Here is a 20,414-nt window from a genome sequence, read left to right as displayed (position 1 = left end):
CCGCGGGCCCCGCCGCGACCCCGCCGCTCCCGCGCCGCCCCCGCGGCCAGAGCGGCTCCCGCGGGGCTGTACCGGCGCCGCCGCCCCGGGCCGCGGGGTGGACCGGGGGCGCCGCGCGGGACTCCCCCCGGCGGCCGCGGCGCCGGGGGGAAGAAGTTGCCTTGGCGCGGGCCGCGGTGCACCCTGGTTTGTGTTCCGGGCGGAAGCGGCGCGGTGCTGCGTAAGGCGGGTGGGCGCGATGCCGGATTACCTGGGAGCCGACCAGAGGAAAACCAAGGAGGAGGAGAAGGAGGACAAACCCATCCGCGGTGAGGGGCGATGGCGAGGACACTCTTAAGAGCAGCGCCCGGGGCGGGAGTGGGGCGGCGCCGCCGGCGGCCATGTCGGTGCCAGGAGCGGCGGGGCTGGAGGAGCGGCGGAGGAAAAAAGGAATCCTAAAAAGGATTAAGAATGTTCCTAATGCGCGCTTAGGCGCTGCGGCCGCCGCCCTGGGGGTGTCCCCCGTCCCGACCCGGAGCTCGGGCTCGGGCGGTGCCGCCGCCGGCCGGGAGGGAAGCGGGGCCGGCCGGGCCTCACGTAAACACGGCTGTGAGGGGCCGAGTCGGGGACGCCGAGGGAGAGCGGGGAAGGGCCTGAAGGGCCCATCGGGGGTGCAGAACACGCACCGTGTGCGGCTGGCCCGGGGAGCCGCCGTGATCCTCACGGGAAGAGGGGACGAGCCAACCGCCTTTCAAGTCTGGTTCTTTCACAGAAAGGTTCCTAAAATATCGAATTTCCTCATCGTGAGAGAAAAAAAAATGCCTTTTGTGGTTTAATACTTAATTTTATACTTAAAGTGTCAAAAAAAACATGACACAATAATGGTACGCCTCCGTGAAAGGAGACTGAGGTGAGGTGGGGGCTGGTCTCTTCTGCCGTGCCCGCAGCGAGAGAAATCGAGGAAATGGACTGAAGGTGAGAAGGGGAGACTCGGATTAGATATTAGGAAAAAAAAAAAAAAGCAGGTTGGGTGATCAGACATTGTAATAGGTTGCCCAGGGAGATGGAGTCATCATCCCTAGGGGAGTTTAAGAGGCGGCTGGATCTGGTGCTGCGTGATGTGGTTTCGGGGTTACAGGGGCAGGGCTGGGTTGATGGTTGGACTTGATGATCATGAAAGTCTCTTCCAACCTTGATGGTTCCATGATAATTTCTTTCTCTTGCCGGGGGCTTCCCGTGTGCTGCCTCTTTCGTTCGGAGTTCGGGAAGCAGGAGAGGGAAAGCGGCAGAGATTTCCGAGAATGCCGGCACAGTGTGAAAGTTGGCGGTTACTCCTCATGTTTAAACTTATTTTGGATGTGGATTTTTATTTCGTGTTAGTAAATATTTAATAAAGCATCTGGAAGCACAAGCAGTGCAAAATGTAATTAATGGTGGACTTCGAAGTGTTCCCATTCAAGAAAGATTTCTAAATTATAGCAACAGAGTGTTCAGTAGCTATAAAAATAATCAATGGGGTGGTACAAATAGTCAGGAAAGAAGTACGTATCAACATAGAAGGTCTTCAGAATCCTGTATAACACATGCTGCACCCAGATCACCAATGCTGTGTGGTTTGGGCTCCATCTGTCTTAAAAAGAGTGGAATTAGACAAGAGAGGAAACAGGGATGGGAAGGGAAAGGGGATGTTGAAAGTCTATTAAATGGCAAGTGATGTGAGACTGGTGTGGCAGAGAATGGCCCTAGCAGAGTTGTATTTTTCTTAGTTAACAGAGAGGGGTCGCTGGAGCCACCTCTGTGCAGAGACATCGCTAGTGGAAAGTGGTGACAGTTTTTCACTGATGCTTTCTTTAACATCTCGAAACAAAATGTTAAAAAGATGAAGTTGTGATATCTTCCATCCCTTTTTTGAGCAGTCATAGTCTGGTAAACTACTCTGAGTTAAGCAGAGTTGAAGTGGCTTGCTTGCTATGAACTCTGAGTGGTGTAAGTTTCTGGACTGAAGAGAGTAGTTGGAGACCCTGTTTCATTTTTCTTGTATATCTGATGCTTTTTTGTTCCACTTTGATTCAGTGAAAAGTGAAAACTCAAAAGAATCTCTCCAAAATACATGTTTTGATCTTTTAGCAGCAGAATCAATACAGCTGGCTTTGTTTTCAGTACTGGAAGCTAAGTCTCTCCTGTCTTGTTTCAGCTCTTGATGAAGGAGATATTGCCTTGCTGAAAACATATGTAAGTAGCACACACATGTGGGAGTGTTAAAGACACAAAGCAGTTTCTGTGGGGAATACAGTGCAGGAGTGGAGGGAGGGGTGTGCACTTAGCAGGTAGAGAGTAACTGCTTCTCCTAGTGCTTGTCTCTCCTGCCAAAATCTTCCCTCCTGTTTCACCTTCCAATGAGAAGGCCGCAGCATGCAATAAATATAAATAATCCTGGGTTTGTTAACTTGGAAGTGATTAAGAGTTCATTTCTCTATTTTTGGTTTGTATCTCATCACTGATTGCCATAGGGGTATAACAGCCGGGGCTTTACTAGGGCTTTTTCACTGGCCAGGTTTCTTGGTTTATGAAAAAAATAACTTTAAGACCCCTCCTGCCACCAAATAGACTTGCTTTTAGCCATCATGTTGAAAGAACATAACACTGGGAGGCACTTCCACAGACAATAAGGCTTAAAATGCCAATCTGCCTTTTCCACTGGGAAGTACAGTTGATTGCCAAAGAACTCTTGAAAGATGAAACTTGCAGCTTAGGTATGTTTGGCGGAAGTCTGAATTTTGTTGATAGCAAGACTTCTTTACAAAGCACTGAAACACAGCTGTACCCACTGCAGCTTCTTTTTTTTTGTTGCCAGTGGTCTACAAAAGAGATATTGTAAAGCAAATCCAGGTCTGAATCTGCCTGTGTTAGGCAGATCTGGATCAAAAAAAAACATTTTATCATGAGCAAGAATTATGATTTGCCCATTGATCCTTCTACTGTCCTCTGTGGATGATGGAAAGGTTGGGTTAGGCAGTTAAAGCACTTGTACAGATGGTTTTCAGAAAGTGTATTTAGACTTCTCTGTGTATATGATTTTACTAAGTCTTTTTTTTAAACTTGAGAAGAAATAGTTTGAAAAAGTAAGGCTGAACAGGTTTACAAGAAAAACAAATTATTCAGGTTTACAAATGTGGAAAATTTCCACCTTCCCAGTTGGTCATTTGTGTGTAGCTGCACATCACTTTTGCAAACAGAAATATTATTACTGGAAGTTAATTCTGTCTTTTTTGGCTGTCATCAATGGTTGGCTGTTGTACCAAGACAGTCTGTTGAACATCTTGATGTGTGGGAGCTCTTGTCATTTTTTCCTAAACATGAGGTAATTTGACTTACGAAATCCATGTGATATTCCTTTTCCAGGGGCAGAGCACGTACTCAAGGCAGATCAAGCAAGTAGAAGATGATATTCAACAACTGCTTAAGAAAATCAATGAGCTCACTGGTATGTTTTTGTCTTAGAAAGATTTCAATAGAAGAGCCACAGATACCAAAACAAGTGTTGTAAGAAGTTGATTTCCAACAACTTCTGCCTTGTTTTTTGTTGTTATTTTTATCAAAAGAACACAGTTCTTTTGAACAAGATTTTTGCTTGTTAGGTGATTTTTTCAACTGGGCAGGACTACATCTGATTCTGTAATTTTGTACTTTAACACATTTTTAATCAAAACTGTGGATTTTATACCTAATGTTGGTATGAAACAATTGCCCCTTTCTGTTACCAGATAATGAAGTAGTAATAACAATAACAATTAATTTGTTTCCTAATTTTTCTTTCACTGGTGTATGTTTTTTTGCCCTGTTGCTAATCTTGCAGTGGCTTTCAGTTCTGCCAGGAAGACCACAATTTCTCTTGTAAAATAATCTCAATTCTTCTAAATACATCAGGGAGATGGTACTTGTTACTTGCATGTTTTGGAAAATTTATGGGGTTTTCATCTGTGTGAATCCCTTAGTTTTTGATACTTTGCATTGGAGCTCAGTGAAACCACTTGAGAGTTTCACTACTTTAGTGAAATGCACCGTTATCTACTATAAGTGCTCTATCCTGCTGTAATCATCCCCACACTGCAAAATTATCTGAGGGGGTGACCAGGCTGGGATTTGAATGTTCAGCTGGTGTGGTCATGTAGGCACTTTCCTTAGGAGACTTGTTTTTTAGGAAATCCATCAAAGATATGTCTATGTGTTGTTTTGGAGGTCTTTCAAAAAGCTTCCTGCAGGGTTATCTCTAAGGTTTTGGTGTGGGAAGGATGGCTGACATCCCAGTTAGCTGCTTCCTCCTCAGCTTGTTTGTGCTGCACGCAGGAATCAAGGAATCCGACACTGGCTTGGCTCCTCCTGCCCTTTGGGATCTGGCTGCAGATAAACAAACTCTCCAAAGTGAGCAACCGTTGCAAGTTGCAAGGTGGGAGCACTCTTATCCTTCCAGTAGAGCGCCATAGTGTTAAAAATCTGATTTATAGCTTATGTGTGTACTTCTTTTAAAAAATAAAGTTCATATTGTGCATATTGGAAATGCTCTTTACCACCAAATCATAAAGTAACTATGATTGTGTGTGATGTATTTCATACTTGTACTTACTCCTGCAGTTGTTGTATGATGCTGTAATGGTGTAATGACAAATACAACAGGTATTCTGTTGTATTTGGAAAATGTGATTCTCTTGATGCTTATGCAGATAGCAAACAGTTTGCCTGCCTGGAGGTGCAATTGTGTTTGTGTGTTAGGTGCACAAAGATCATCAATGCAGACTCTGAGGATCCCAAGTACATTATCAATGTCAAGCAATTTGCCAAGTTCGTGGTGGATCTCAGTGACCAGGTGGCACCTACTGACATAGAAGAAGGCATGAGAGTTGGGTATGCAAAGTCTTTGTGTTCTTGTGAGTCTTCCTGCAGACTGAAGCTTTCACATGTTGTAGTTCAACAGCTCAACAAGTCCTCATTTCCAGTTTTTGCAGTGGTTGAGTTTACACCACTAATGTCTTTCTCTTGGATGACAGTAACTCACCTGTATGCTCTGCTGGAATCTTGTTTTGATGTTCTTTTGACAAAAATTGACAAAACTCACGTGTCATTGGACAGAAACCTTTCATTTTGGGCCCCAGCAGTCCCAGCTTTCAAGGAGCGTGTGTAGGCTCCTTCTTTGGCACTCTGCGGTTACACTCAGGGCAGCCAGAGGACATAAAACCTGTTACTTTAAGAGTCAGTGTATTGCCAGCTCTGTGGGATATTTTGAATGTTAATTTTCAAAATACTTTGGAATTAATAGTTTTGGAAACCTTAAAATTTTCTGCAGAAAGAATTCCAGTATCTAGCCTACCTGACTGTTAGCTTTCAGGGCTGGGCTCTCTTGATGCCAGAGAAAAGAACAGTTCAAGAATTCAGCTTCTCATTTACAGAGTTGTTTCTACATAACACTTTACTTAGCCAGTGCTAAAATAATAGTCTTTATGCTTCCTCACCAGGGTGGACAGAAACAAGTACCAAATCCATATCCCCTTGCCTCCAAAGATTGATCCCACAGTCACCATGATGCAAGTGAGAGTTGCCTTTAATTACTTTGATGTAGCTTTATCTTGTGATTCCTTTTGCTGGATTTTGTTGTGGGCTGTTGAAAGCCCGTAGAGATTTGCAGCACCAGGCTAGTAACTGCTCACTCACCTCTTTGCTATGCAGGTAGAAGAAAAACCTGATGTCACTTACAGTGATGTTGGTGGCTGTAAAGAGCAGATTGAAAAGCTGAGAGAGGTGGTCGAAACGCCTCTGCTTCACGTAAGTAACCTCCAGATTGATGCTTCAGTCACTTTGGAAGTATTCTGGTCATCTGTTAGCATCTGAAAAAGCAAGAAAAGACAATGCTGTTAGCATTCGAGAACACACATAATTACAGATTAATTATTTGCAGGTGCTTTATTGAAGTGTGGGAGTTAGGGGTATAAGCAACCCAAATCTAGCTCCATCATCTTTGTCCAAAATGCACATATTTATACAATTTCAGCTATAGCAGTAATCACTATAACAACCTTATCAATACTGCTTCATTAACATTGCTTCATTAACTTTATCAGTATTGCTTCATTAGAGTTAGCTCATCCTTGTACGAACATGTATGAATCTTATCTTTGGCTGGGTATCTTAGAGACCCCAAGTACCAATTCCTGTTACCATAAACATTTTAGCTTGCTAGACCATTCCTAATACCAAGCATACTTGCAGCCTACTTCTACATGATTTTCAGAAACATTTTTAGAAACATTTAACCCCATAGTAGCAATGTCAAAAAAAAATTAAGTAAGCAACTTAATGAAAAGAAGTCAGGTTTTACCAAGTGAAATCCAGCCCAGCCTTGTTTATGTTGCTCTTCATTAATGATTTCCTGAATTTGCATATACACTTTGATGCACATAATCTTTAACTTGCACATAACCTTGCCTTCTGGCTCCCTTTGTTACAGCCTGAAAGATTTGTGAACCTTGGAATTGAGCCTCCCAAAGGAGTGCTTTTGTTTGGGCCCCCCGGCACAGGCAAAACCCTCTGTGCCCGTGCTGTGGCTAACAGGACTGATGCCTGCTTCATTAGGGTGATTGGATCTGAGCTGGTGCAGAAATATGTGGGAGAGGTAAGAGCAAGTACTTGGTGGAGTGTGGAGGGGTTTGCAGATTTCCCTGGTGAGTACCAGATACCACATGGGAGCGAGGGATGGATGTACTTGGAAGCTGCAGGTGCAGGGGGCAGAAGCTGTCAAGACAAGTCACTGTAGATCAGGCAGTGGTGACATAACCTCAGCTGTGCTGTCACTGATGAGAGGGATTTTTCAGTACAGAGTTCAATCTGCAGTTCAGGAGGACTTGAGTTAAAATTCTGCTCCCAACTCTGCCACTTACTTTTCAGCTGGTCCTGAGCTAAATGACTTAATCTGTACTTCTAAGAGCAGTAATTTTTCTCTCCTTTATAAATTGCTTTAAGCTTTGTACTTGTCCCATTATATATGTGAACAAATAAAAAGAGTTTTCTCCTTGGAAACTTAGAAGTATTTAGAAGCATGAGAAGTTTGATGTTGATAGTTTTCCTTTAACGTGCCTCAAATCTCTAACAAAATCTTGATTTTTTGATTTTAGGGAGCTCGAATGGTTCGTGAACTCTTTGAAATGGCCAGAACTAAAAAAGCTTGCCTTATATTCTTTGATGAGATTGATGCCATTGGAGGTATGTTTGTAGTAGCTACAGTTCTAATCTCCTGTGAGAGCTTCCAGCTTTGCTTGTAGTTCTGTATCTGGATTGCTGCATTTTAAGAGAAGTGCTTGTAAATACTGAGTTAGCAAAACTTCTCCCAGCACACCCCATGTCCAGGAAGCTGTCAGGAAGTGGTTTATGCAGGCCAGATGGGAAGCCATTTTTGCACATTTGGAGCATCCAGATTAATCGAACTTTAATGAAGAATCTCTGTATTTTGTTTGCAGAAAAGTCCCATTAACTTAAATCCCCTTCAGCTTCTGGACTAGACTCCATGTCTTTATTACTTCCTGAACATTACTCTTTTTTCTCAAAAGTGCTTAGGTCCTTTGGAAATAGAACAGTTTTTACATATACAGGGGAGAAGGATGATTCTGGTTGAGGGAAGGGCAGAACAAACAAACTATTCCAGCGTCGTGGCCCTTTCATACTAAGGACCTTTTTAACTCATCACACCTCTTTAACTCATCACAAATACTTGTATGCCATTTAAAATAATTTTCCCAGGTGTCCTGTGTTGCAGCCACTGTGACACCTCTGTGTCCATGGCCTGGAACTGCCTCTGCCTCTGTGAAACTCTGTGTCTCCTCCGCAGGTGCTCGTTTTGATGACGGGGCTGGGGGTGACAACGAGGTGCAGCGCACCATGCTGGAGCTCATCAACCAGCTGGATGGGTTTGACCCCCGGGGAAACATCAAAGTGCTGATGGCCACAAACAGACCTGACACTCTGGACCCAGCACTGATGAGGCCTGGCAGGCTGGACAGGAAAATAGAGTTCAGCCTGCCTGATCTTGAGGTGAGAACTCTTTCACTGCCAAGTGGGTTCTGACAGCAGAGTGTTTCTTCAATTAGCACGTCATTGTCTGGAAGTTTATGAGAATCAGCAAATGCAGCACTCTAAAATTATGTGAAACTACATGGAAATATGGGGGATTAATGATGTGCCGAAGTTTTTCCTACACTGCATGGATTCCATCCTGGCTGAGAAGCCATAGTAAGCAGCTGTAATCACTGTATGTTCCTGCTCAACAGAGAAAAATCCTTTAACCAGATCCATAGTTTAGTTCAGAAGTTGGAATGTGTTTTGTTTGGCTCTTTTGAGAGATTTCTTGAGGTACTTCTATGATGAAAGCCCTTTTTAAAGTTACTTTCTTACTTTAGTGTCATGGGCACTTAAGACATTCCAGTCCAGACATGGGAAACTATAGTTGGGCAGCAAGAACTGATGCCTTGAGAAGGCTGACCTAGAACAGAGGCTAGACAGAGGTAAGAATAAAATAGGTATTTATTGAAACGCCTTAAAAGATACACTTTGGGCAGTACAAGAGTCTTGCTGGGGCTACACCCTGTATGGACCTGAAAATGGTCACAAAATGGACGACTGGGTATGAGGTCTCACATTTTTAAAATGTTGGTCCATCTGCATATCTGGGTTAATTGTCCGATCACAGCTTCAGGTTGTGAAGTCCCATCCTTGTTTTCTCTCTTCAGTCCACCCTTGTTTATGCTTTTGGGCCTGAAAGTTGTAATGACTGTCCTTGGTATCAAGCTAGAAAAGGAATTGTTTTGTCTACCTACTCTGTGAAGAGAGCTCACTAACAATATGCAGCTCAAAACTACACACCTAGGCAGCACAGAATATGAAAAATATGAAAGCTAAAACGTAAGGCATCAATACAGGATGTATTTTCCATTTGCCTGTGCTGTGGACACAGCTGCAGGCTGGAGTCATCGCCTCTTTCATGCCATGAACCCCTCCGTTCTCCTCCCTTTCTTTCAGGGGCGAACTCACATCTTCAAGATCCACGCTCGTTCGATGAGTGTGGAGAGGGACATCAGGTTTGAGCTGCTGGCTCGGCTGTGTCCTAACAGCACAGGTAAGCTGAATGTATTTGTTTCTTTACTTCAGCAGTTCTGTGCATGCTCCGTGCCCCCTGGCAGTGTTGAATTGCTTCTCCCTGTCTCTCCCAGGTGCAGAGATCCGCAGTGTCTGCACAGAGGCAGGAATGTTCGCTATCCGAGCACGCCGGAAAATCGCCACCGAGAAGGACTTCCTGGAGGCAGTGAACAAAGTCATCAAATCGTATGCGAAATTCAGCGCTACCCCCCGCTACATGACCTACAACTAATACCTGGGAAGGTTCTTCCTGTTCCCCCAAAACTTTCTCTGGAACAAAAGTCCAAGAGTAGTGATTCTTGTTTTGTTCTTGGAAACTAGAAATAAATGGAGTGTTCCAAACAGTATCTGTGTGTTCATTGTGAGTGTTGTGCTCCAGGGGTGTTGCTGCTGTAGGGAGAAGATCTCAGTGAGGTTACAGAAGCATAACCTAAGCCACAGATGATTCTAAATCAGATACCTGGGCAATGTCAGACATCCAAAGTTTAGATCCCTGGTCACCATCTATACCCCGAAAGTTTAAATCTGAGCAACAGAGGTGCTGGAAGACCCCTGAGTAACTCCAGTGTTTCTGGATGTACTGAGAAATGCTTGTGTGTCCCAAGAAAACGGGAGCTGCTGTGGGAAGGCATGTGTGGTGGTCTGAGGCATTGTCCAGCTTAGGGAATATATGAAGGTACTTTTTTCCCTTCCTTGATGAATGCTCTGGTGCCATTCTTTTTATCTTCAGTGGTTTTTCTATCCCTTTTGCTGAGATTCTTTGTATCATCCTACAAAATAGTAAATGTGTCAAGGAGGAGGAAGGTGTAATTTCTTAGTGGTAAATGATGGAAAATTCCTTTTCCCTGATGGTGCTGTGAGGAGTTTGACATCTCAGTCTGGTGGTGAGCACTTTGATACATTGTATGACTTGTCTGAGATGCTGCTGCAGGCAACCCTGACAGGGGCCTGGTGCTCCATAGCTGAGCTATGGCTGGGAATTGGCCGCAGGCAGCCTTCAAAGGTTAATCTTCTTTCATGAGACGTGTTCCTGTAGGGATAGGTGTGCTCAACAAAAAACAACAGGCTTCCATTTTCCTTTTCTTTCAAGTGTTGCATTAAAGTAGTTTCAGAGTAAGAGCTGGAAAAACTTGAAATACCTGAGTGAAAAAAAATGGTTTTGGGAACTGCTTTGTCTTGGGAGTGAGAGAAGTTTTATTGTCAGTTGTATCAAAATGAGACCCATCAATTTATCAAGTTTAAATTATGAAGCCACTTCTATTTTTTGAAAGTGAAAGTATGTGCAATAGGGAGATTATGCAGCCATGGACTGGTTCAGGATTCTGGTTAGTGTCAGTATCTTGATATGGAAACTTGGGCAATCTCAATACTTGTGTATCATTTCAGGAAGAACATTTTAGGGAGCGATACAAGTTTATTGGTGGGACAGAATGTTTCTTTTTCAGAAAGTAGCATTGACAGCATCTCTATTTACCTGGAGCAGCACTTGAAACAAAGTGTAGCTTTTACTTGAGAAGCATAAGTGAAGTATGGAGAGTTTGGATCTTACCAGATATCCTGAATTCATCTGTGCTCTTGCAAAAAAAGGAGGGGAAAGGAACATGACCCTTATTACTGTGAGGTACCAACCCAGATTGAGGCCATCCGGTGCAATCTGCTGTGGTGGAGCTTCAGCAGCAGGGGAGAGGCACTCCCCTGGCCCTGCAGACAAACTGGAGCTCTGTTACAAGGTTAAAGGACTTGGGGTTGTTTATTCTGGCACTGACAAGCTTAAGGTAGGATTTAACTTGGAGATAGTGGTCTCTTGCTCTGTGCAGGGAAGAGGAAGTGGGTTTCCTTTTCAGGGGCTGGCTCAGGCTGCTAGGGGGAAGCAGTGCTGGTGCCAGCAAAGCACAGGAAGAGATGAGCAAAAGCTGCCAGATTTTATTCTATGAGGTAAGTTAGTTACCAGTACTGCTGGGGAGTTGCAGGAGCACTTGTTCTGCATGGTCTGGGATGTGGGGCTTTCTTGGGCAAAGGTTCTTAGCCCAGCATTTCAGCAGCTCCCCAGGAAGGGCAGCTGCTACTACCAGGATGGGAGATCCAGCTTTAGTTGTATCCCTGTGAGGCCTGACATGGAGAGGGAGGGCTCCATGGAGGTGGCAGAAGTGAGGAGCAGGAAACCAGCACAGCAGGGAAGACCTTGCCTGGAGGTGGAAACCTCTCCTGGCCCCTCCCTTGGCATCAGACACTTTCATGGTAGCCCCCAGCTTGTCCCTCATAGTCTCACCACGACAAAGTGGAAAATTTTGATAAGTGACATCACTTTATTTTGGAAATTGACAGGATTTTGATGTGAACTGAAGAGACTACAGAGTTAAAAACTGAAGCTGCGACAAGCTGAAAGTAGAAAAATATACTGTATGTAGATACAAAGGCCTGTTGAACTAGTTAACATTATAAAATACCAAAAGTTGTTTAAATAAGCACACACAATGTCTTGACATGCATGCACTTCATTCTTTGAACTCCAGCTAAGCAGCAATTTCTGATGCAGAAAGCTTCCCCTCCCTATGGGCAGGGGAGTCTGAGGAAATAAAGTATCTTCCCTGACTTCCCTGGGTCCTGGGAAACAGTTTACCTGAAGCAAGCCTGAGCTGCAACAGAGCCTGGAGTATTACATTCTGTGATCAGAAGAAGTGAGGAAGGAGTCTGAATTCCTTATGCACGGCCCCTGTGATTTGAGGGTGCTGAACGAAATGGCACTGATGCCCCACTTGCCCTGTGTTGTTAAAATAACCTACAGAGAAACACTTTTATGTTCCTGCCTCTGCTGAGTTTCACAGTGACTGCTGTGAGGGAAACAGGGGCACTGAAGATTTCTTTAGCATGGTTTTACTCTCACACCTTAAGTGAGGCAGTACCACAGTCGACAGGCTGACAATAGAAAAAGAAATCCCATGCTACTGTTTCTTTTAAAAAACCCAAACATGTACCATTTTTAAGTTCCATTGAACTCCATTTCTCAAAGCACTTAAAAGCTGAGGCAGAAGCAGCAGTACTGGGAGGAAGATGGGCAACAGAAAAGTACCTTTTTTTTTTAGGACCACTGAGACTTTAGACCTTGCTTAAATTTCCATTCCAGATTAAGAGACTGCATTTAGGGCATCAGTTCTTAACTTAAACAGGCTTCATTCCTGTCTTAAACCATTTTGTCTTCAAACTTAGAAGCTAAATTAAGTTTAGCTTAAAATCACTCATGTTCTTTTCTAGAAAGCCTAACAGTATGGTACTTGCATTGCCAAAACTGATAATGTAATAATTAAACAATGAGTTTCTGACTTGAAGTTCACTTAGAGATCAATGAAGAACTGGGTATAGTTGAGACAGGTTAGGTGTTTTTAAAGAAATAACTCTACCATCCAGGTTTAAAAACAGCAGCAGCTAAATGCCACCTGTGTGAATTCATTAATCCAGCTGGCAGATTATTATACATTGTATGAATCTGTTGTATGTAGATGTTGGCATCAGGCTTTAAAAGTCATCTAAGAAAGTTCTTTAAAGACACTGGTACAGTGTATTGCACTTGCAGAACAGCTATCTCCTGCAAGATCCCACTCACAGTGAGTTAAAGTGCCCATTTTCTCAACAGGAATAGGAATGTCACCTTGTCCACCAGATTTTGATTGCAGCAGAATACACTGAATTTTTTTTTTTGCATAATTTTGTGCTTGTGTATTATTGGAAGGCTATACCCTGTTCGAAAGGAAAAATTCAAGAGCATGAAGGCTTCATTTCCTTATCCACTCTTGCTACAAAAAAGAAGCACCACCCCATACCCGCAGATACAAACAGCCTCAGGCTCTCTTCAAAGTGTGCAAATTGAATATTCAGAAAGAGTCTCCACCAGCATAAATCTGGCTCCCATTCTGCTCAATGCCACTCTTCAAAGGTTGGAGTCAGCCTTTGCAGCAGACCCATGTTTCACTTGGCAAGCAAGGACAGCGTCGTGAATACTGTGAAACACCAACTCTCTTGTTACACTTCCATCAAAAAAATTCAGTCTTGTCAGCTCATCCATGACAGGGCCTGCAAAACAAAACCCAAACATGGCATCAGCACATACATTTAAGTACAGAGATGGAAGACAATGGCAGGAATGGCAGGAAGAAGATGAGAACTTGTTCTATTGTTTACTAAAAAATTTGAAATAGCCAGGTGCATCGCATGCTACTTATACTCCAAACAGGTAATTCTCTTATGCAGACATAGACAGAGGCCAATTCTTGGCAGAAGATGCTACAATCCCAATTATCAGATATGGGAACATTTCAGGCCTTTTTCCTTATTACATTACTGCTATGATTTCAAGATACTAAGTTCAGTGTGGCATTCCCAACTTGCCAGCTGGAAGAAATGGAAGCAGGATCCTCACAGAGCTCATTTCATCAGTGCTCTACTTTCACTAAAGTTAAGGCTCTAATGCACATGGGCTTGCTTTTTCTCAAATCCAATTTTATGTAAAGTGCTGGTACTACTGAGGCACTACTGGCAGCAGGAAATTCAGGAGCAGAGGGAAGGAGATAAAACACAACCTGTCCCAAAATGCTCACAAAAAAAAAAAAAAAAGTCTCAACTCACCACTACAGCTGGAAATGCAGACATAGACACCAACTTCTTTGTATTCTTTTATAATCTACAACAGAGTTAAGCTGAAGTTAAATGTAGATAATACATCATCATACACATCACAGTTCTGGAAGCCCAATACTGTGAAAGCTGCAGATTATACATTCCCCAGTATTCAGCTACAATTTACAGAATTAAACCAGTGATTAGGTGAGATACTGGAGCATATTTGAGCAGGCAGTTATGTCTCATGCTGACACATTCCTTATTAGGTATCTGAAAAGCTTTCTGGGGAAAAAAAATCCTACTTACTGCTTTTAGTGTTTTTGCTCCAACTGAATCCACAAAGTTCACTGGGGTGAAATCCAGAATTAGAGAATGAATATTCGTTTTGGGCTCCACAAAATGTTCATGCTCATCATGAACATCTGTGTCTTGTACATTAGAATCTTCAAATTTTCCATTCACAGGTAAGTCATCACTTGCTATCTCATGTTTTACTCTTGCTTCTACGTCATTAGTCTGGGAGAGAAGATGAATAAAGCTTAAAGGCAGTCAATGCTTTTTCAATATAAATCCCCTTGCTCCCCTCACTCATGTGTTCTTTAAGCCTTTAAAAGGTGACAAGCTCCTGGTCACTACAGAAACTAACTTGACATGCACACACACTTCCATGTCTACATCAAAGTTTGTTCTCTTATGCCCAGCCTTTTTATGGTCACACATAAGCAGCTTAAAGCCGTTATCTCAGGACTGAATTATCCATTTCCTTCAAACACTGACACCTGATCATCTTTACTTATACATTTTTACTCCATTTCCTTGTCTTATTCCTGGCTGATTCCATCAAGACCTATATATTCAAAATAAAGAACAGCAAATGGGCTCTCAATTTTGGCCTTTTTTAGGTCTCCCATGGTAAAATCACACACTCCAGCATGGCAATGAATTTAAACATGCATAAAAGTACAAGCATGTTCCAAATAAACCTTCTCAGTGTATCTTGGCCATACCAGGATTAGCAGAGGGAATGGCACCTTCTTGTTACAGGGGCTGCTAATTAGAATTAATTTTATCATATCTTATTCCTACATTATTATTCCAAGTGTGTGGAGAAGGGCAGAGGCAGGGTGCCTTTGATTTCTACCAACACCACCGGTGAGACACAGCATGACAGTGTGGAGAGTTTCTGTGCTACTCTGTGCTACCTGAATGCAATCAAGGTCCAACACAATTATCCAATACAGCAGTGAGTCCCTATTCTTACACTGTCCCTTCAGCCTCCTGTCCCCACTGCACAGCACTTGGTCCCTAAGCAGCACTCCCTGTATAAAACACAAGAGTGGTAACACGAAAGCAGCCTGTATGCTGATAAAGCAGAGGTAAATATTTACCGAAGAGCTCGTGAGCTTCAGCACAGCTTTCTTTCTTTGTTCATTTGCTGCCTTTATCTCCCTGGCATGGCGCTTCTGGGCTTTTCTCCTTGCTGCTAATAAGGCACCAGGGTGCACTCCAGTCTGTCAGGAGAAGAAAGTATGATCAGAGGCGATTCAGCTTGTTAGGATGGCACTGGAGTATCAATTTGCATTGACTTGATCACTGCCATAAATTTAAACAAGCCTGCATTTTCCAGCTTCCCTTGGTGGGGGTGAGAACAGTGTAAAGAAGAAATCATCTTGGAAAGCACTGTGTTAACAAGATGAGGGAAAGATGCATCTCATTTTTTTCTTGAAATCAGAGTGTCGTGTTTCAACCAAATGCCGATTGGAGTGCAGAGAGCGAAGGGGAGAGAAGTGAAATTGGGCAACAATCACTATTATCTCTTGCTTTGTGAGGGCAAGTACCACCCACCTGTTTTGTATAAGACTCTCCATGGGAGCTACAGAAAAATGTTCAGAAGTTAGTACAGGTGCAGGTATCACTGGGTCAGGTTCTGCTGTTGCCACTGGCACCCAGTGAAAGCAGGGGTGACACAGGCAGTGAGGTACACCCTGCGTGCAGGTCATCTGATGCCCATGAGAGGCACTAAATTCCCACAGTATTCCACGGTCTTACACTGCAGGAAAGTTAGTTACCCAACAAGGAAACTTTTATTGCCATTTTGTTTTCAGCTCAGCAACTAGTTTTCTGCTGAAAAAAAAAGGTTTGACCGGTTTGTGCTCTGCACCCACCACTTGTAATTCACAAGCAGTCAGTATGAAGCTACACTTTGTCTGTTTATTCCCTCTCACCATGCTGTTGCTTCCTAAGATAATTTGTAGCTGGCTGGATCATCACCTTCTCATACTTCACAGATCACCAGGGACAGCAGGCTGAGAAACACTGTGCTAAGGACTACACTAAACAGCTGAAAGATGTTTCAGAATCCAGTTTGAATTTTCAGGACACAGACATGAAATAATTTACTTTACTCACCTTTTTCTTCAGTGCAGTTGTATATGACTCAGTATTAGCAAAATAAAGAGATGTATTAGCTTGAAATATTTTGATTCCAGGATATTCTTTAACCTAAGGAAAATATTGGATGTGCACAGTTAAACAGAATAAAAGCCTCTGTGTGATCACAAGACATATGAACATGCAGCAGTGCAACAACCAACCCTGGATGGCTCTCAGCATGTTACAGGTAAAGAAGGCTGGCACTGCTGTAAGCAAAGGCAACCAGGAGATTAAAAACCTTCCACTTTCCCAGTGTAATTCTGCACACTATCAATGCCTGGTAACATTTCTCCTTCTATATTGCACCAAAATGTACAGCCATAAAAAAAAAATTAAATATTTGCAGTTCTCTGATGTTGCTATTTGCAATTGGTATTACCATGAGGAAACCATGTGCTCCCAGAATTGCTTCCTTTTAGCCTCCCTTTCTACAGGCAGAATAACTTATTTCCCTCTTTATCTCTTTTTTATTTTTCTTGACCCCAGGCACCAAAAAAAACAACCTTTCAAATTTTTGGTTTTATCCATACCTTCAGAAAGGTCTTGATATTCACTTCTCTCCCCTACTTTAAATGCAGTCATCTCTAAACAGGCTGAACTGTGACATTTTGCATGCAAATGAGCTGGCCAGCAGCAGAGACCCAGCCTGCCATATGCTGCCAACCCCACCTTTACCCAGGAGGAAATGCTGACTGCATTCAGTGTAACAGAAATGGAGTCTCTTCTCCTTTGCATACAGATATAAATGTGTGCACCCATACTCCTGCTTTGCATCGTATTTAAAGCAGACCTGCATTATCTTTTTCCATATGTTTTTATAGACTGGTTCCTCAGTAAAGGAGGATGTACCTTTCATAGCAGCATCTCTGAGAACATAGCAGAGCGTGCAGAAAATTGTAGCTGCTATTTTGGAATACTCATTGTTTATATCCACTGCACTGACAAAATGTAATTCTTTCATCAACTTTTTGTTGACCAAAATGACATTTATGAGAAGCTAAGTGCATGGTGAGCAATTGTTCCATTAATCACATATATTTAATGAGCAGGGGATAGGTGGGATGCTGTTTTCAACAGTATGTGCAATTCTGAAGAACATACAAGTTTGGATCCTGGGTTCCATGGATTCCATGCACTACTAACTACTAACACAACTAAAGAAGGTGGCCTGGTATGCACTTGTGTACACAGCAGGTTTAGCAGTGCTATTCCTAAACACTCGGACAATGGAACTAGTATAAAAGTACTTTTCATCACCACCTGGTGAAAGGTACCTGCAGTACAAAGAGCTTGCATTTTGAACAAAACAACTTTTACTACTAAACCCAAATTTCTTTCTTTCCTTTTAACACAGGTGAATGCTCAGCAGCCAGCACTGCATGTGTGTGCAGTGTGGTAGGGCAAGGCAGCAAACTGCCACAGCTGTCTTTGCTCCACTGAATGAAAGTACTCAATGCAGAAGAGCACATTCCTACCTCTTCGTACTCTTCCACATCACAGTAGATGTCAGTGTTAGGAACCTGACCAAGGATTTTGTATTCAGGCCTAGAGAGAAAGGAGACAAACATTTCTGTATTATCATTTATAAAGTGGAAAAATGGGTGTTTAACACAGACTGAAACTTATTTTAAATGGTCATTCTGCAGGGCCTGTCTGGTACAGGATTATCTAAACATGATTAAATGCAGTTTATGGCATAACACAATTATAAGAAAGTTTGTTTCTGTTAGTGCAAAAACAATTTATAAGCTTAGCATGGAAATGTTGTCATTTTCCAAAAAGCATGAGTCAAAGCATCCAAAAGTACAGGGCAAATTCTCTGCAGCACCAACTGGTGCAACTCCATTGACTGTCTTGCAAATATGCAAACTCATACTGGCAGAAAACATGCTGCAATTTCAAAAAGCCACTCTTCTCCCAGGATAATGCCTAAGGAGATAAATATTCACAGCTCACAAGAACTGTGACAGCAAAGTACATTACTGTTCTCTTTGCAGAGATGTCAGAAAAATACTCTAATTTATGCAGAGTGGAAATCTCACAATTTGCTTTCATTCCAATGCAAATGGAACTGAGACTTTTACAGAATTTCCACCTGAACCAGACCTTGAGTCCAGAAGCCTCACATGCCAGTCCTATACACACATGCAAGAAATCATTTCACTGTAGACCTGGAAAGCTTCACAATAAGAGCTTTGTCACATTGAATGGGGAGAAGTGACTTGAAAACTAGAACAGCCACAGTATATTACAAGTTAGAACTTTATTTTAAAATACGTAAGCATTCATCCTGTGATAACCTGACACAACTTCAGCTTGTTTGTGACAATTAATGCACACGAAACGTAATCGTGTACCGAAACTGGCAGCAAGAACACTTAAAGTTCTAAACTCTAAGCATTAAAAGAAATAATAAGATTAACCACTATGAGAAATGAAAAATCTTCTGTTTACTACTGAGAGTAAAGTTCATGCCCTCTAAAAATTTTGTTCTCAGAAAAAGAACATGTGAACACTGGATCAAAGGGCATGACCTGTATTAGGAAGGAAATTCCATACAGTGTGCAGTTGAAGAAGGTGAAATGGACTTCTGGTTATTTGCACCCCTTAAACAAACAAAACCACATAGAAGATCAGCAAACACTAATTTTGATAAAGAAGAAATCTGACCTTTGTGTTCTGTAAATAACGGTTAGCATTGCAAATGTTACTGCAGTAAGCAAACCATAGTCTAGTCCCAGGAAAAGAGAAGCCACAAAAGCTACCACCCAGATGGCCTAAAACAAAGAAAAGGTCTGAATTATTATGCATATTTTCCTGTTAACAACAAAAACAACAGTATAACCCAACCTCAAAACCTTTGTATCACTTCTGATCAGGAACAGGCTCTAATGTAACCCACCATGATGCCAGATGGGAATTACCTTAACCTTTCAGAAGGGCATAAAAGCTCCAGGCACTCTAACTAACATCTGACTAACTGTCACAGTATTAATTAATGCCTTAAGTCCTGTTCTCCAAGGAATCCTGTTCTATCATCTTCATACTCCAAATACCTTAGGATAAAAAAAAATAAAAAAAAAATCAAGGCTTGCAAATAGCTGTAACTCAGTTCCATCAGCCAGTTCATCCAGGAGAGAAATGCCACCAAAATATTCCCTCCAATACACTTTTAGCTCTGGCCCACTCCAGCCAGGTTTTTGGTTTATCTTAAAAGATGGCAAATACCTTCAAGTGATTTTCTTTGTTACTCTGTTTTCAAATTCTTCTCAGACATTCCCACAGCCTTCAGTGCAGTTCCTATAGCAAAACTGCCAGAGCTTTGCTTTTACTGCAACCGAACTACTTCTGACCTGACTTACAAGATTGTTGAGCAACAACAAAAATATTCTTGTCTCCAACAGATCACTGTCCCAGGGTACTTACAGCTCCCTGTCTTCTGCTTATCTGCAATACAACACTAATTTATAACCCCTTGGTAAGTTTCTATGCTGTTTTGGCGATAGCAATGAATTTAATATAGTAAAATATATGCACTGAGCTGTGCAATACTCACCAGCTCAATCCTACTGGTTTTCCAGAAGTACATGATATCTCCAAACTGTCTAAACATTGTCTTCAGGTTCACCATGATAATTGCAGCTAGCACTGTCTAAGAACATTACAAAAATGCAATTTTCAGAAGCAAAATAAACCAAATGCCAAGTGAGATCTTCAAAGAATCACAAATAACAACTTCTGTACTTTATAACTGATATAAGTCCACTGAACAGATGTTCTATTTAAAAACCCACAACTTTTTAGGTAGTTCAGTGGACATGTGCTTTTACTGCAGCTGCAAAAACGGCAAACCTATTCAGTTCAGTTTGATTTACTCTTTCCTAGCAAGAGGAATCACATGCTCCTATACTTCCTGCTGCTACACTTACAGTGCCTGAAGCAGTAGACTATAATCTTAAATTCATGTTTCTCTACAACATGCTGAAACAATTCCTGCAACAGACACATAGTTGTAACCCAAGGTCCAACTCCTATAATAAGAAAGAAGAATTGTGTATTGTCCTTTGCATAGCACCAGAAATAGATTTTTTTTAAGCCAGAAATGTACTTACATAAATATATTTTTATACAAATAAGTATAAATTGCAGCAAACCCAACTCATTATGCTGAGCCATTATGCAGCCCCAGCCTTCTACCAGCCAAGATGTGA

At 42.3% G+C, this 20,414-nt stretch overlaps 2 protein-coding genes across 2 annotated transcripts in view; one reads left to right on the top strand and one right to left on the bottom strand.

Annotated features, from left to right (window-relative positions):
* The first annotated feature begins 154 nt into the window (after positions 1 to 154).
* On the top strand, positions 155 to 9,503 carry PSMC2 (proteasome 26S subunit, ATPase 2). The gene is made up of 12 exons (XM_005526010.3): positions 155 to 308; positions 2,174 to 2,211; positions 3,382 to 3,463; positions 4,327 to 4,426; positions 4,750 to 4,881; positions 5,490 to 5,562; positions 5,701 to 5,796; positions 6,479 to 6,643; positions 7,143 to 7,230; positions 7,853 to 8,055; positions 9,040 to 9,136; positions 9,231 to 9,503. Exons 1-12 carry the CDS (start codon positions 239 to 241, stop codon positions 9,386 to 9,388), a joined length of 1,302 nt encoding a protein of 433 aa, XP_005526067.1. The 5' UTR covers positions 155 to 238; the 3' UTR covers positions 9,389 to 9,503.
* Positions 9,504 to 11,442: 1,939 nt separating this feature from the next.
* SLC26A5 (solute carrier family 26 member 5) overlaps positions 11,443 to 20,414 on the bottom strand; it is a 33,302-nt gene continuing 24,330 nt past the window's right edge. The window contains exons 13-20 of the mRNA XM_005526009.3: positions 19,760 to 19,855; positions 18,874 to 18,980; positions 17,679 to 17,748; positions 16,180 to 16,272; positions 15,159 to 15,281; positions 14,077 to 14,286; positions 13,777 to 13,831; positions 11,443 to 13,224 (exon numbers count right to left, since the gene is read on the bottom strand). Coding sequence (XP_005526066.1) covers positions 13,082 to 13,224; positions 13,777 to 13,831; positions 14,077 to 14,286; positions 15,159 to 15,281; positions 16,180 to 16,272; positions 17,679 to 17,748; positions 18,874 to 18,980; positions 19,760 to 19,855 — 897 coding nt within the window. The 3' untranslated portion in view covers positions 11,443 to 13,081. The remainder of the gene's footprint in view (positions 13,225 to 13,776; positions 13,832 to 14,076; positions 14,287 to 15,158; positions 15,282 to 16,179; positions 16,273 to 17,678; positions 17,749 to 18,873; positions 18,981 to 19,759; positions 19,856 to 20,414) is intronic.

This window comes from Pseudopodoces humilis, chromosome 5 (genome assembly GCF_049639895.1).
Source record: "Pseudopodoces humilis isolate 2021_Gansu_Grassland_sample_001 chromosome 5, ASM4963989v1, whole genome shotgun sequence".
Taxonomy (NCBI): Eukaryota; Metazoa; Chordata; class Aves; order Passeriformes; family Paridae; genus Pseudopodoces; species Pseudopodoces humilis.
This window is presented reverse-complemented; position numbering and strand designations above follow the sequence as displayed.